The sequence below is a fragment of the Schistocerca gregaria genome, chromosome 7, assembly GCF_023897955.1.
Source record: "Schistocerca gregaria isolate iqSchGreg1 chromosome 7, iqSchGreg1.2, whole genome shotgun sequence".
NCBI classification, from domain to species: domain Eukaryota; kingdom Metazoa; phylum Arthropoda; class Insecta; order Orthoptera; family Acrididae; genus Schistocerca; species Schistocerca gregaria.
In genome coordinates this window covers 345110374-345125314 of record NC_064926.1, presented here as the reverse complement: position 1 = coordinate 345125314, position 14941 = coordinate 345110374, and the positions used below count along the sequence as shown (strand labels likewise).

Below are 14941 nucleotides of genomic sequence, written 5' to 3'. Positions count from 1 at the left end.
GGTCCAACTAAAACATTCACATTTCTTTACGTACTACACGAATATGTAATAAAAAATGGAGATTCCTATTTAAAAAAACTCAGTTTATATTCTTTTACCTATGACAGCGCCATCTAGCGGGCCAACCATAGCGCCATCTGTTTTCCTCCTTCAAGCTAGACAAGTTTCGTTCTTTGTAGTTTTTTCGTTTGACGCTTATTTCGTGAGATAATTGGCCCGGTCACGATCAATGGACCACCCTGTATATTTTAATATTGGCACTGAACCATGTATCGCACGTTCGAAGTTTTATGGTGAGCGAATCTTTTAAAATAATTTTTAACTTTTAAATTTTTGGGTCGATATGTTGTATAACAAATATCTGTCACTCTTGATGTTCCTTTTATCTTAACTGTAAATATCTGATCATGACAGACAGCGAATTGTCGATCTAGACTATTTCATTCATAAAATATTGGTGGTGATCACAGACTCATACGGGAAATTTGTTTCCTTTACTAACAAGGTGTGTGATCAATGCATGATCTGCAAAGTGCCCCCATGCCGGCCATCAGGTTGGTAAGGAATTATTGTGGGCAGGACGTTCCATTCCTCCATCAACTCGGCTGAATCTGCTGGACAGTCGTTGGTGCATGTGAACGTGTCGCAATATGTCTCCCCAACGCATCCCAGACGCGCTCCGTTGGACTGAAGTCAGGCGAACGGCAGTCCAGTCCAGTCCCTGAGCATCCTCTCGTTGCAAGAGCTCGTCCGCGTGCGCTGTTCGATGCGGTCGCGCATTGTCATCTATAAAAATGAAGAGAGGGTCGAACGCACCCCTGAAAAGACGCAGTGGGGGAGGAGTACAGTGCCACAATAACGGTGACGAGTGAGTGTACGGGTTCAAAACTTGGGAGATCAGCGCGCCCAGCAACGGAATGCCTCCCCACACTATAAACTTAGACCACCCAAATGACCACGTGTGAAAAGGTACCTACTCGACGACTGCATGTGAACAGCACATAATTATGTTCGTTATAAATAATCCCTCACAATTTGAGAAGAATGGTAATATCTGTGCTTACATCACAAGAGTGAGTCAGTGGCTCAGAAAGAGTTCAGTACGCAGCAAGTAAACTTTGTGATCATTTCCCAGTACAAACAAATTTCTGAGAGACAGCAAAGCAAGTTTTAAATCTACCCTAAAATCATTTCTCCGCTGTTATTTAAATACTGTTAGTCTGTAAAAACCAGTTTTCAGGTGCATTTGCCTGATTAGGACTAAAATATAACACTAATCACGTACCACATTTTACGGACTAAAAGACATATCTTAATTTTTAAGCAATTTTAACTAACATTTTTGCCATTTTTAGACTGCATAGTCAGATTTTTAAAATGTTCTTAGCTTATCAAATCGAACTGACCTTTAAAAGCCCTGAAAATCATCATCTGAACTTTCTTCTTCTTCTTCATCTTCTTCGTCCTCTTCGTCGTCATCTGGCCTTCACTGCCAGCGAGAGTGTGACTTATACCGCTCTTCTTGAAAGATTTAGCAAGAAAGTCTTATCTCACTCTAGAGCCTAGACCATGACTGTTTCATCCACTGACCACACTTCTTTGATTGTAGGTCATTCCAAAACTCACTTCGGCGTGCATTCATGTTAGGTTTCATCCATCATTCATTTGCTCCATTCCTCTCTCATATACATTTCAAATGGGTTATTTATCGAGACATCAGGAAGACGCAGTTGTGAAGTTAGTCTTCCTGGAATAACAGCGAGCTCTGTATTTCCCTGTCTCAATTCCCCTTTCACGGAATTTTTCAAATGACTAGTAAACTGAGCTAGCAGAAGAAGAGAACTCTTCTCCAATAATGCACATTTCCTTCTTTCCCACACTCTAAATCCAATTTCTTTTCAGCCTCGCCCATCCAACCATTGTCATGTAAGTGAACAACACTTCCTGGTATTTCAGAGGGTTTTGCAATTGTTTTGCGCTTGAAAATGAGCGTTGAATTAAGTTTAACACATGAAAGAACAACAATGTAGTGCATTTTTCATGGCAACAGTTCTGTTATTCGGCACATCAAATGTAGGATGAGTTTAGTCATTTGCTATTTGTCTTATTTCCGCTCTGGTTTTCTTTCCATGTTAAATCATAAAGTGATGGAACGGTAATATTTTCTGTTCATACTCTAGTAGCATTTTTTGAGATACCTTTGTTTTGGTTTGCATTCTAATTCCATGATGCTTCATGAAGCTGCAGGACCATCCAACTCCACTCGAATTCTCTTAAGTTCCACTGTAGCGCTAGCTTCCGAGCATGTCTTTTAATCATTTTTGTATTAATTCCAGTGCCATTTTGACAGTGTCCTTGAATTCGTTTCGATACGTTACCTTCTAGTTTTGGCCATTGCGCATTCCATCCTCTATTTGCTCATTTAGTCTTCCTCACTTTTTTCAGTCCTTCTTTAGTAGCTCGCCAGTCGTGAATGGCTTTTATCTGTTGGTGCAGGGACGAAATGCCGCTCAGCTGCTCTGTTTCCACGTTCTTCTGCATATGCTGTACTTTCAGTTTATAGCCCGCGTCATGTGAATACCTTTCTTCCATTGCGGGTAACGAAAATATTGTACTGTTACCGTTAATACAAGTCACATTCAATTCAATTTCACTGGCAATGGCGCATCATAGGCTAGACAGTGTTAGCAAGCTTCTGAATCCCCGCAACTCATGTTCGCCCCATAGGTGCACTTATGCTGCCAGCTCAATACGAAGTTGGCAGGTAGAGATAGGTTTCCTTGGGCATTTTTAAGACTGGCGGGAATTTTAAATCAAGCACTGGACGTTTTATATTAAATTTCGTGCGTATATTTATTAAATTTCGTGTGTGTTTGTCTGTTTTAAGAGGTTTAATCTCTCGTTTTTGTAAGTGTAAATTCATTCAGTCTTTAGCGCAGTAGTTGCTAATCTGTTTTGTTTCGAAAGCAACCGTCCGTTCGTATAGTAAGCCACTCAGTCAGGCTTCAGCTCTCGGCTGATACACATCTACAAAACGGCAAGTTTTTACGTGTTTTCCTCGTTGTATATCTATTAAATCTTGTGCGTGTTTTTTTTCTTTTTTTTTTTTTTTTTTTTTTTTGAGATGTTTAATCTCGTGGTTTTGTAAGCGTACATTCATTCAGACTGTAGCGCAGTAACTGCTCTCTGAACAGCCGGCTAAGTACCTCATTAAGACATCAGCGTCCATTGGTGACGCATCAGGAAGGTAGCAAGGATTCTGTCAGTCTTTGTAGTTTAGTTTTTCAGTTTGTCGTGATAGGAGGGTTAGGATGTGTGCATGCTGTGTGTGGATGCAGGAGGAGCTGACTGAAGTTCACGAACTGCTGAATGCACTTTCGGCTACGGGCAGTCACCTTCTGGTTGCTGGCTCGGTGTGTAGCTTTGGCAGAGAACCTGGCACGTCGCATGGGACACCTCAGGTGTCTGTTGTTTTGTCCACGGGCTCTGCTTCCGAAGTACCTGCTAGTGTACCCGACGCGGTGGATCTGCCCCCACAGCCTTGGTACAAATTTTCACTCGCATGTTCGGTCTATATACATAAAATCATACCTCTTTCTGGGCAGCAAAGTCTTTGAAATCGTGTCATTTTAACCCCAATGGGTTTTTATTTTTCATAAAGTGCATTACCATTATGCGGAATATAGATATGAGTTACTCATAATCCTAAGGCAAAATGTACACATGGACAAAATCTATGAGAAGGGGTAGACAAATGAAAACAAGGCAAATGGAAGAAAAGTAAGTAAAATGTTTACTATTTCAAAAACAACTGCCATAACTGTTAATACATTTATTCCACTGTGATACAAGACTTTCAATGTCTTGATGGAAAATGTTTGCTTAATCCGAAGCAAATTGACAGCCTTGAATGGCTTTATGCTGGACTCCAAAATATGGAAATTGAATGAGTAGAGATCGGGACAGTATAGAGTATTGTAAGTCTTTCCCAGCGAAACTTCTGCAGGGTACTCAAAACAATCTTGGTTATATTGGGCAAGAATAATGGAAATGTAACTGATTAATGAAGAAATAACTTCAGAGTTTTTGTCTAGTGCAATGCAATAATGAAAACACAGTGTGTGTGTGTGTATTGTTTTTTTTGTTTTTTTTTTTTTCATTGTGTTATATTCGCCACACATGCCATACTCGTGGTGGCTGCCATAGTTCCCTGATATACATCACATACTGCTTAATAAGTAATAATGGAAATTTTTCAAAATTTTTCAGCTGTATGTGAGAAATGTCACTTCGCTTCTGTGCTATTGCTACGACGTTTTTTCCCCCAGTGTTTCTAGAAATGACTAATCTGCTTTTTATTTCCGATTTTGCAGACTAACACTTTCCAGATGGTCCTTGCTACAGATGAAGTGTTCACGTATGCAATATTCAATTATCTGAACATTCAGTGGACATCTCATACAGAAGCAGGAGGTGATACAACTGGCGGAGAAGGTGGTGTTCCTGCTTATGTAAGTTAGAATCCTGCTGCAGAGTGTTAATTGTATAGTGATTTATAATAAATTGTGGATACGTTAAGAAGTTTTCTGTAAAAGTATTACCATTTACTGCTTCACTGTAATTATTGATTAATGAAGGGGTTTGTGGAGGAGCTTGCCCCAATTTTATTCTGGTTATGTATTTTATGTATTTTCAGTAATCAGAGTATGAATAACTTCCGTTTCTGCTGTTTAGAGTGTGATTCAGTGGATGGATTGATTGAATGTAGACATAAGTGTGTTTTAAACTACGAGTTTCCTTTATCAGTATATGAATGTTTGAAGCTTAAAGCATATTAACCACACATTATTTGGATAATAATGTTGATAACTGTACAGCTTATTGTCTACATCATACAGCCATCACTAGCAAGAAATTGAATATGTGTGAGCTCAAATGTGGGTAAACCAAGTGACAGATTTTGAGTCATACTGAAAATTGATCGTAAGAGAATAATTATATATCATCCGTGGTGAATTACGAGATTCATTAGGGGATCTGAGTCAACAGTGTTACATCCATAAATATACCAGTAACAGTATACAAAATCTGCTACGAAATTAGAGGATAAAATTTGTACTTCTCACATGTTCAGTTTGTATGAATCTTATGAAATAATGATAAAAATGAACATTCTCAGATACTTGAAAATGTATGTATTGCCACCTTCATTCAAGATATTCAAAACTATCCCAAAGGCTACTGTAAAATTATCTCCTTCTAGTATGGATGTACAACATTAACTGCAGTGAACAAGAAGATTTATTATGAGCGTGGAATAATAGAAACATCTGATAAAAATTGACGAAACTTGTTGCTGTCTTCTACTCATCACATTTCCTGACTTCAGATGTAGATGTTTTTCTCAGAGTTGATTTCTTAGTTATTTGACTCTTCTGTGGATCATAATTGTATCATCTGACAGTGATATGGAATTAATCAGTTTTACCATTATAGTACATTTTCTCAGCAGAAAATATGGCAACATGCTCATCATTTTCATTTTTTCTTCCTTTTTTGTACATGTATACAGTGTTTTATACATAACTATGCTCCATGTCTCCCACCCTCCCTAAAACATTTGCACATAGAGTATTCTAATAAAAAATCAGAAATTCTGCAATTGAGTAGAAGGAGCTATCAAGCAGATAAGATCTCAGTTTGTGTGTGAAGTTAATTTTATTATCCACTTAATTATTTACATCACTCAGTAGGTAGTCAGCAATTTTTATGGCTGAATATCTCACTCTTTTCTATCAATACAATTTAACTGGGTAGATGTAGAATCCACTCACGAAGCAGTGGCAGGAAAACACACATATAAAAAAAAGAGATTTTTACATATGCAAGCTTTCAGGACCACTCTTTTCTATGTTACACTAAGACTGAGTGATGGATATGATAATTCATTACTCCTTCTAGTATTAGAGAATATCACTGTCATTTTCAAACTGTGATTGATCATGGAAAATAGATTTCATAAAGGATTAAATGTACTGTGTGGCTATTGTCAGTATGTGCAGCTCTTTAAAGAGCTGTGTACAAGAGGTTCTAAAATTTATGCACACTTCTACAGAACAAAAACTTATTTTCTCCATAAAAAAGCTACACCAGAATATGGCTGCATAAAAACAGAAAGAGAACTCTTTACATTGGTATTACAAAAGGTGTTCATGAACTTGGCACAGTCTCTCTCTCTCTCTCTCTCTCTCTCTCTCTCTCTCTCTCTCTCTCTCTCTCTCTCTCTCTCTCTCCCTCCTTCCCTCTCTCTCTCTCTCTCTCTCTCTGCCCTCCCTCCCTCCCTTTGTATGTGTATGTATGTTAAATATTTCAGGACACACAGAACAAATGTTTATAGTCCTTAATGGTGATTGTAAATATTTTCATATTTTGAACATAAGTGTCATCATCCTGGGTTTCAGGTTGGTTTCAATGCTGGCAATGGCACACAAAGTTATGAGTATCTCCCATATTCACAAATGTCAACAGTTAGAGATCTTCCAGGAAGAGGCTGGGGAAACGGATTTCCAGGGAGGCACATATTTCGCATTGATGAGAAGATAATGCCTGGCACCTGCAACAAGGACATAGGTATTTTCCTTGTCAGACTTTTTTTGTTCTTAGACAAGATCCTCATTAATTATTGCTTTAATTGTATTTTAACTGACTTCAGAACATTATTTTTGCCATTGTTTTTCTGTCTTCTTATTATTACTGCTTGTTTAGATGTGTGAAATATTTGAAACTTAGCAGGAAATGTTCTTCTTGGCTTGCAGCTGGCGCCAATCTACCACTGGTCTTTGCTCCTGAGAGTGGCAATATGCTGGGTGGCACAATAGTAAATATCACTGGGCCATGTTTCAAACCAACAGACAAAGTGACGTGCAGGTATCAACATAGTGATACATTTATCTCATAAGTCTCATATGGAATAAATTGACATATGTTGGGTGACTAGTTTTGAACCAACTGGTTTATCCTCAAGATGGTGCTACTGAGGCAACACTGAAAGTTCATTATTAAGATCAGGCACTTCCAGTGCAGCCTCAGTAGTTCAGACTTCAGAACGAACCAGTTGGTTCAAAACCAGTAGCCAAAAGTATGTGCTGCCTCTGTGACAGATTTGTTAATACATGCTTCAAGAAATAGCGAGAGTCTTTAATACCTCACTCTTAACGTTCTAAGACAGCAATGCTTTCACATAAAAAACTCATTACTGGTGACATGTTTCCACCACTCCACCTTTTTGTTCACTTAAATCATCAATATGAATTGCTTTAGTCATGTCCCTGTTAAGTCATCTTTGTTTAGAGTGTTACTACAGTGGCCAATTCTAACTAGTTCTATGCTGATCATTTTGTCAGATTTCTGAAAGGTGACAATTTTGTATGTGGATGGACTGATAGAGTCACTTAAGTGCATAACAGAGAGAACATTGTAGACAGTCATATGTTTCTGCTTATCATAAAGTAGCTGAAATATCTGAGCTTGCAATTATCATCTGTCACCTTCCAACAAATTTTAAAAATTAAGAACAAGACTTGTAATACGCTGTAGCATTGTATGTATTTGCAGTGCTGAAACTCTCAGGTACGACATCAGTTGCTGCTGCTGAAAATTTGCAGTACTTTGAAACCTATTGTACCAAGTTGTTTTTATTACGATCCATTTTTATGTTGACATGAAAAAGGCACTTCCTATGGAAAGTAGTTGTCAACGAAGCATTATTCACTAAAAGCAGCTTATGTTGTTAATATGAAGTTCTTAAAAAATTTTAGAGGTATTTTTTTTTTTTAGAAAAGTGCTTTTTCTTTCAGGTTTGATTACAGAGAAGTCAGAGGCACTGTTGTTGACACAAATAGAGCAGTCTGTGTCCAACCATTTGTAATGGGAGAAGGTTATATACCTTTTGAAATAACAGTAAATGAAGGGAGGTATGACTGGAAAGGAAAATTCTTTCTCGGTAAGTTCAAATTAAAATCATTGTTAAATACCCGAAAAACAGCATTCTCTCTCTCTCCCTCTTTCTCTCTTCCCCTCTCACCCCCCCCTCTCTCCCCCACTCTCACTCTCCCACCTCTCTCTATCTCACTTGTGTGTGTGTGTGTGTGTGTGTGTGTGTGTGTGTGTGTGTGTGGATTTTGCTCTTATGACCAAAGTTTTGAAGAGACAGTGAAACTAGGGTCACAAACCATGGCATTAGATCAAAATTTGTTGTTAACAAGGAGTTTCATGCAGCTTCGAGAAAAGCATTTATCAAGTATACAAATATGACAAATGTACTGCATCATCACACTTTACATTCTTACTAACTGAAAAAATGTGAAACAGAAAACTGTAAATGCAACAATAGTGTGGTTACGTTTAATAAACTACTCAAAAAAATAAATCCGAAAATGAATTAATGTAGTATGTGGGAGAACTTCAGAGAAATTTGAAAAGTAGGACAGAGGTACTGAAAAAAGTGAAGCTGTAAGGACAGCTTGTCAGAATGCTCAGTCAGTAAAGGTGTTCCTGTGAAAGGCAAGATTCCACATTCAAGCTCCATTCTGGCACTAAGCTTCAGTACACCAGGAATTTGAAATTGCACACATTCCACAGCAGAGTAAGAGATTCATTGTAGTATTCAAGTGAATATTAATGCAGTGTACCAGTAATAGATAAATAGGAAATATTTAATGTAAGCAAAATAACAGCAGTTTTTTTCAATGAAGTGGCCCCCTTGCCAATTTTGATAAGTTATGTTTAGCACTACAATGATGGCTCTTTGTTACTACACTATGCAGAATACATTTCTAATCATTTCCAAGCTTTTGTTAATGCACACCTTCACATCAAGAAGTGGCCAATGTGTTGTGATTGGAGAGGTGATCTTATGATACTTGTGCAGATCATGACATGAGTACTGTCGCCCAAACCCTTATGGACAAAAACGGGATGTTCACCATGGTGTAAATCAGGCAGTTGTCAACAAATGGTTCAAATGACTCTGGGCACTATGGGACTGAACTTCTGAGGTCATCAGTCCCCTATATCTTAGAACTACTTAAGCCTAACTAACCTAAGGACATCACACACATCCATGCCGCAGGCAGGATTCGAACCTGCGACCGTGGCGGTCGCGCGGTTCCAGACTGAAGCGCCTAGAACCGTTCGGCCACCTCGGCCGGCGGCAGTTGTTAGGTCTTGGCCCTGTGGTTTTGGAGCAGTTTCATGTGAATGCTCAATGTTTTCTTCATTTGTGGCTGTAAACGGTCGTCCGGCTCCTTCATCATGCGTAACACTTGTGCGACCATTTCGGAATTTTTCAATCCATTTGTAGACACTCCGGTGTGGCAAAACACTGTTCCCGTACTTCTTCGATGAATTTCGGCCCCTGATACGCCTTCCGACCACAAAAAAAAAAAAAAAAAAAAAAAAAAAAAAAAAAAAAAAAACGGATCACTGAACGTTGCTCTTCTATGGTGCAAATAGACAGTGGAGCAGCCATGATTAACAGTACAGCAGCGATAACAAAACTAACATAGCAGCTTGAAAATTGCAAAGATATAACAATAAATAAACAAAGCATACGACAGTACTACCAAAATAGACAAAAATATAACTAAATTGCGGATAATAATTGACTTACCCTCGTATCATCACAATGATAGGTACTGAAATTAAACATTGTTCTAAGTTAAATTTACAGAAATTACAGTTAAAATTTAACTCATTAAATTAACTGCATTCATCTAAAAGTTTTGTCTTTTTATCAGTTTCTTCTGCTACAAGGGTTAAGCCGAATTGTTTACTTAAATCATGAAATTAACAAACATAAGTACGCAAACAATACTTTTGACAAAACTATTAGTTACTTTGGAATTAATTCAAGTCTGACTTTGCTAACATGTTTTCGAATAGAGCCAAATAGATACTTTAAGAATACTACTAGTTCGTCTTCCAAATATTTATAATTAGTATAGAATTTGTATTTGTTCATACGTCAACAATATAATTTAAGTCACGAAACAATTACTGATTACCCTAAAAGAAAGATATTAACTAGGAATAGCCAAAAGAAATTGGAAAATCAATTACATACATAAAACTAAGCACAAAATTAGATCTGGTCTTATATTCTTTAAAACTGTTGGCCAATCTTTCTCTTTTATGAAAATGCAGATTATATTCAAGTATGTTAAATTGTTGAAAGTGAAAAAACGAATTTAAGGAGGCAGATGGCAAAACAAGGGGGGAATTAAAATTATCCCAGCTTGCTTTGTCACAGCCTGTTTGATGTGTGTAGTTGTTGTGACACAGCAGGATGTGTCAGCAGCAGTGGTGATTGTGGAGCTTGTGTTAACGTTGTATTGCTGCAGTGGACATACACATTGTCGTGGTGCAGTTTGCTTACTGCGAAATAACGATATTTTGCCTGTCGCTTATATTGATTCTTTGGCTGGCATCTCTTTTTGTTCAGTCTGCGATCTGATGCACCTAATCCATATCGCAATTGTCTTTTGGGTAGGAGCGAGGTTTTGTGCATTTCGATCCAAAAAATGGCTGAGCACTATGGGACTTAAGTGCTTTGGTCATCAGTCCCTAGAACTTAGAACTACTTAAACCTAACTAACCTAAGGACATCACACACACCCATGCCGGAGGCAGGATTCGAACCTGCGACCGTAGCGGTCGCGCGGTTCCAGACTGTAGCGCCTAGAACCGCATGGCCACTGCGGGTGGACATTTCGATTCTTGTTGTCCAAACGCCTTTGATACTAGCAAACATTAGTTACGTTGCGCCAGGGTTCAGGTTATCTTGGGACTTCAGCACTGTAACGTGTCGGGATTGTCGCTATCTAGCCAGAGTCTCAACTGTGGAGCGTAAAATCTGGAGCTATTCAGAAATGTTGGGTGAGTATTGAGCAGTCTAGTGTCGGCTTTCTGGGCGAGTTCAGTGTGAGTCAGCTGGTGCCCGGCTGTCTATGTCATGGAAACTAAAGCTGATGACTCCAATGTTGTCTTACTCTTTATCAGTCACTTTCAGCAACTTTTTTATTGATTGTCATGCATTGCTAATGCTACTTGCACTTGTGATGGTAGCTGCTGTTGCCAAATATATAACATTAAACTACCAGAGACCGTAAATGTGTTTTGTCATACAGGGTGCCAATTATTGAAATATACGGAATAAAATCGTCATAACTTCTGACCGGTTTGCACGGTTGGCCGCAGGGCATGATGGGAATTACTATACATACGCGTTTTTGGTTTGGCGATTAAGCCCACTTTCATATATATGGGTTCGTCGATAAGCAAAATGGGTGCATTTGGGGGCCTGAGAATCCACATTTCACGATCGAGAAGTCCCTTCATCCTCACCGGGTGACTGTGTGGTGATCACTAAAGGTCTTAATTTTGTTGTGTGCTATAGAGAATTTGCATGCATTTAAACCGGGCCCGAGACGGCTGCTGGTACTCGTAAGACCTGCAATGTCACGTGATGTGACGTACTTGCCATGGCCTGTCTTTCTCGTAGGCCTCGATTCTTCACAGCTGTGCGCCTTTCTGCGCTGCTCTGGGCAGTGCTTTTATGTGTGTATGTATGTATGTATGTATGTTTGGCGCCGTGCAGCGCGGTGTGTCCCGTGTTGATGCTTCTTATAGCCTGCCTGGGCGGCGTTTCTCGTTTTCCATTTTTATCAAAAAAAGAGGGTTCAAATGTCTCTGAGCACTATGGACTTAACTTCTGAGGTCATCAGTCCCCTAGAACTTAGAACTACTTAAATCTAACTAACCGAAGGACATCACACACATGCATGCCCGAGGAAGGAATTGAACCTGCGACCGTAGCGGTCGCGCGGTTCCAGACTGTAGCGCCTAGAACCGCTCGGCCAATTCCGCCGGCCCATTTTTATCGCTACGTACGCATGACCACTAGAACATTGCTGCACGCCTACGAACACTATGCTCCATTATGTGCAGTTTTCCTTGGTCTGTGCCGTTCTACTCTGCTCCACACCGCGCCTATGTGCACTGCGTGGCGCGTGGCGTCCGATTTGGACGCAGCTTAAATGCAGTAAATATATAAGAGGAATATCTTTTGCAAAAATTTCTTTGTATTGATTGCTTCACTTTCTAGAAACTGAATGGACCAAACGAAGCGTTAAGTGTCCTAATTCTTGTATCTAGCGAGGAAAAGTGTCTTGTGTGGTCCTCACAACCCGCTGCACTACAATACGGTGCCGGTACGTAAGCAGCTATTAAAACACCACTTCCACTCTCACGAAGTTTCGAACTTCCTTCATTAACAGGGAAAATATCCCGTCACCTTTGTCCCTTCTTCGCAGCCAGGGTCGAACTCAACGTCTGCCACGGGGGGTAGCCGTGCGGCCTTGGACGCCTTGCCACGGTTCGTGCTGCTCGCCCCGTCGGAGGTTCGAGTCCTCCCTCGGGCACGGGTGTGTGTGTATGTTGTCCTTAGTGTAAGTTAGATTAAGTAGTGTATAAGCCTAGGGACCGATGACTTCAGCAGTTTGGTACCATAGGAACTTACCACAAATTTCCAAATTTTTTCACAACAACATCCGGCTTTTCATCGGCTTCATTCTGCCCTGATCCTTGTGCAAATATGTTTCAATCTAAAACAAACGGCTGAGTTTATAATTAAGAAAAGTAATAACATAATTCTGTGATAGCTACGTACGAGTCCAGGATATTTCAGGGAGTGCCAAATTCATATTCTTGAAGAAAAAAAAATACCTTGTTTCACAAAGCGCCTAGCATCCACTTCACGTAGGTCTATTGATTATTCATATGATTTTGAAATGCATCATCGTTGATTTTCGAACGTATTTGAACACATTCTAAGTTGATTTCTGAACGAATCATACTTTGATTTTTGAATGAGCGCATAGTGTACGTGTTGTCTCTGCCAGGGGAACCCCCGTCACATCTGGAAATAAAACAACTTTCCCGCAGACAAAAAGGTATAGAGCGACAAGAGCTGAGCTGAATAAACCCCATCGGGTAAATGCCAATCGCTGCTTGTTTATGTGGTTGACTGGGTGTGCGAATGATCAGCGTTGTTGCAATTATTAGCTACATCCGTAGACTCCGACTATCAGAGTGGAAATAAACGACTAACAAGAATAACAGGTAAGAAAGATTACATATTAATCTTCTCGGTGTATCCAAAAATATGAAATTTTGACAGAAAATTTTTGCCAGACCGCTACGTTACTAAGGCCCAGTTCTACAGCCCCTGGTTAGCAGCCGCTTAAGCTTTATTCTCGGAATAGCGCGGAAAAATGTGTTGTACGAACACGTAATAACGCCTACGCGCAGAAAAATGCGGGGTAACAAAACTGGTGATTCTGGCAGGGTTAGTGAAGTTATCCAGGGAATAAGTTTGACAATGGCAGGAATAGTTACACAATTAGTGATGACCAAGTTGTTTGTTAGAATGAGGAAGGAGGAGAAATGGGGACATCACGCAAATTATATGGAAGACTATGACGATTCCAAATTTATGTGCACTACAAAATGAACATGTCTTTGAACCATCGACTTTTTGAATGTCCTATCTCATATGTGTGGTGGGGAAGGTAGGGAGAGGAGGGGCTCCACTATCTAGTTTTTTCCCCAGTTCGGAAATATCGTAGAAAAAAAATGGCTCTGAGCATTATGAGACTTAACATCTGAGGTCATCAGTCCCTTAGAACTTAGAACTACTTAAACCTAACTAACCCAAGGACATCACACACATCCATGCCCGAGACAGGATTGGAACCTGCGACCGTAGCAGTCGCTCGGTTCCGGACTGAAGCGCCTAGAACCGCTCGGCCACCGCGGCCGACGTGTATTTTGTATTATTTCTTAATATAAGCGGCAGATCTGACCTCAGCTTCACTTCTCAGAGTAATTCGTCGTCCCTGAATAACTATATATTCTAAGGTAAAGTTCTTGCACAGCATGACCGAAGCAGAACGAAATAAAACTACACAACCACACTTAATAATTAGACAAGCAGGTCACAGCCAGGCAGCCATATAACCATCCACCAGCAGTTCTGGATTGGGTTTTCTAAACTCATCCATGACAGACAAAAAACTTCTCCAAAATGATACAATTTTGCCAATTATTTTCCAAACATCTAAAACCTACCAATACCTTCAAACTATTATTTGTTACCAGTGTTGGCAAGTGGAAGAGGTGGAATTATGTGTTATATGTACTATGTACACATCAAACAATTATAGAAGATAAACTAAAGTTTTTAATTTATAAATAAAAACAATAGCCTGACAGAAAAATAAAAAGACCTGCTCTGGGGGCGTCACATTTACTTTCTTTATGCATTTTCCATCGTTCTGTAAATTTAACAGTAGCACACCACCTATATCTCACTTCGCAAGTCGACACCTCTATCCAGCACCCTACTGTGAACGCATAAAATCCATGCCTGTATTTTTCACTTACACATCCTGAAGGCTCTTAACTGTCGATCTGTCATGATTGTACCGTATCTGCAAATTAAGTTGACACTCAGCCAGTGGCAGATACAGAAAAATCTCAAGGAGGGAGCGCTAAAGATATCTTGAGCTACCTATACTTTTACTGTGATAAAAAATAAACAAGTCACATGCAAACTTTAAGAAAGTTTTATTTAAACTGATTAAACACATATACAAGACAATGCCATATTATGATATAAAAAAGTTACTCTAGAATGGCCGCGACTTTTCTCGTACGTTTATGTTAGCTATCTATGTGCCAGACAGAAACGTATAAAATACGATGACACGTAGGCGCGTGCTGAGTGGGAAAGTACAACTACTCGATACCTCGACGAAAGAAACGAACGAATAGGGTGCGGGCTGACTGGCATGGGCGGCGCGGGTGGCAATAAGGGCAAAGA

At 39.6% G+C, this 14941-nt stretch overlaps 1 protein-coding gene across 2 annotated transcripts in view; it reads left to right on the top strand.

Annotated features, from left to right (window-relative positions):
• The window catches only part of LOC126282127 (protein mesh), a 272702-nt gene that overhangs the window by 81738 nt on the left and 176023 nt on the right, over nucleotides 1–14941 (top strand). For both annotated transcript variants that reach the window (XM_049981598.1, XM_049981597.1), the window contains exons 4-7: nucleotides 4374–4511; nucleotides 6462–6630; nucleotides 6816–6927; nucleotides 7857–8002. In XM_049981598.1, coding sequence (XP_049837555.1) covers nucleotides 4374–4511; nucleotides 6462–6630; nucleotides 6816–6927; nucleotides 7857–8002 — 565 coding nt within the window. The remainder of the gene's footprint in view (nucleotides 1–4373; nucleotides 4512–6461; nucleotides 6631–6815; nucleotides 6928–7856; nucleotides 8003–14941) is intronic.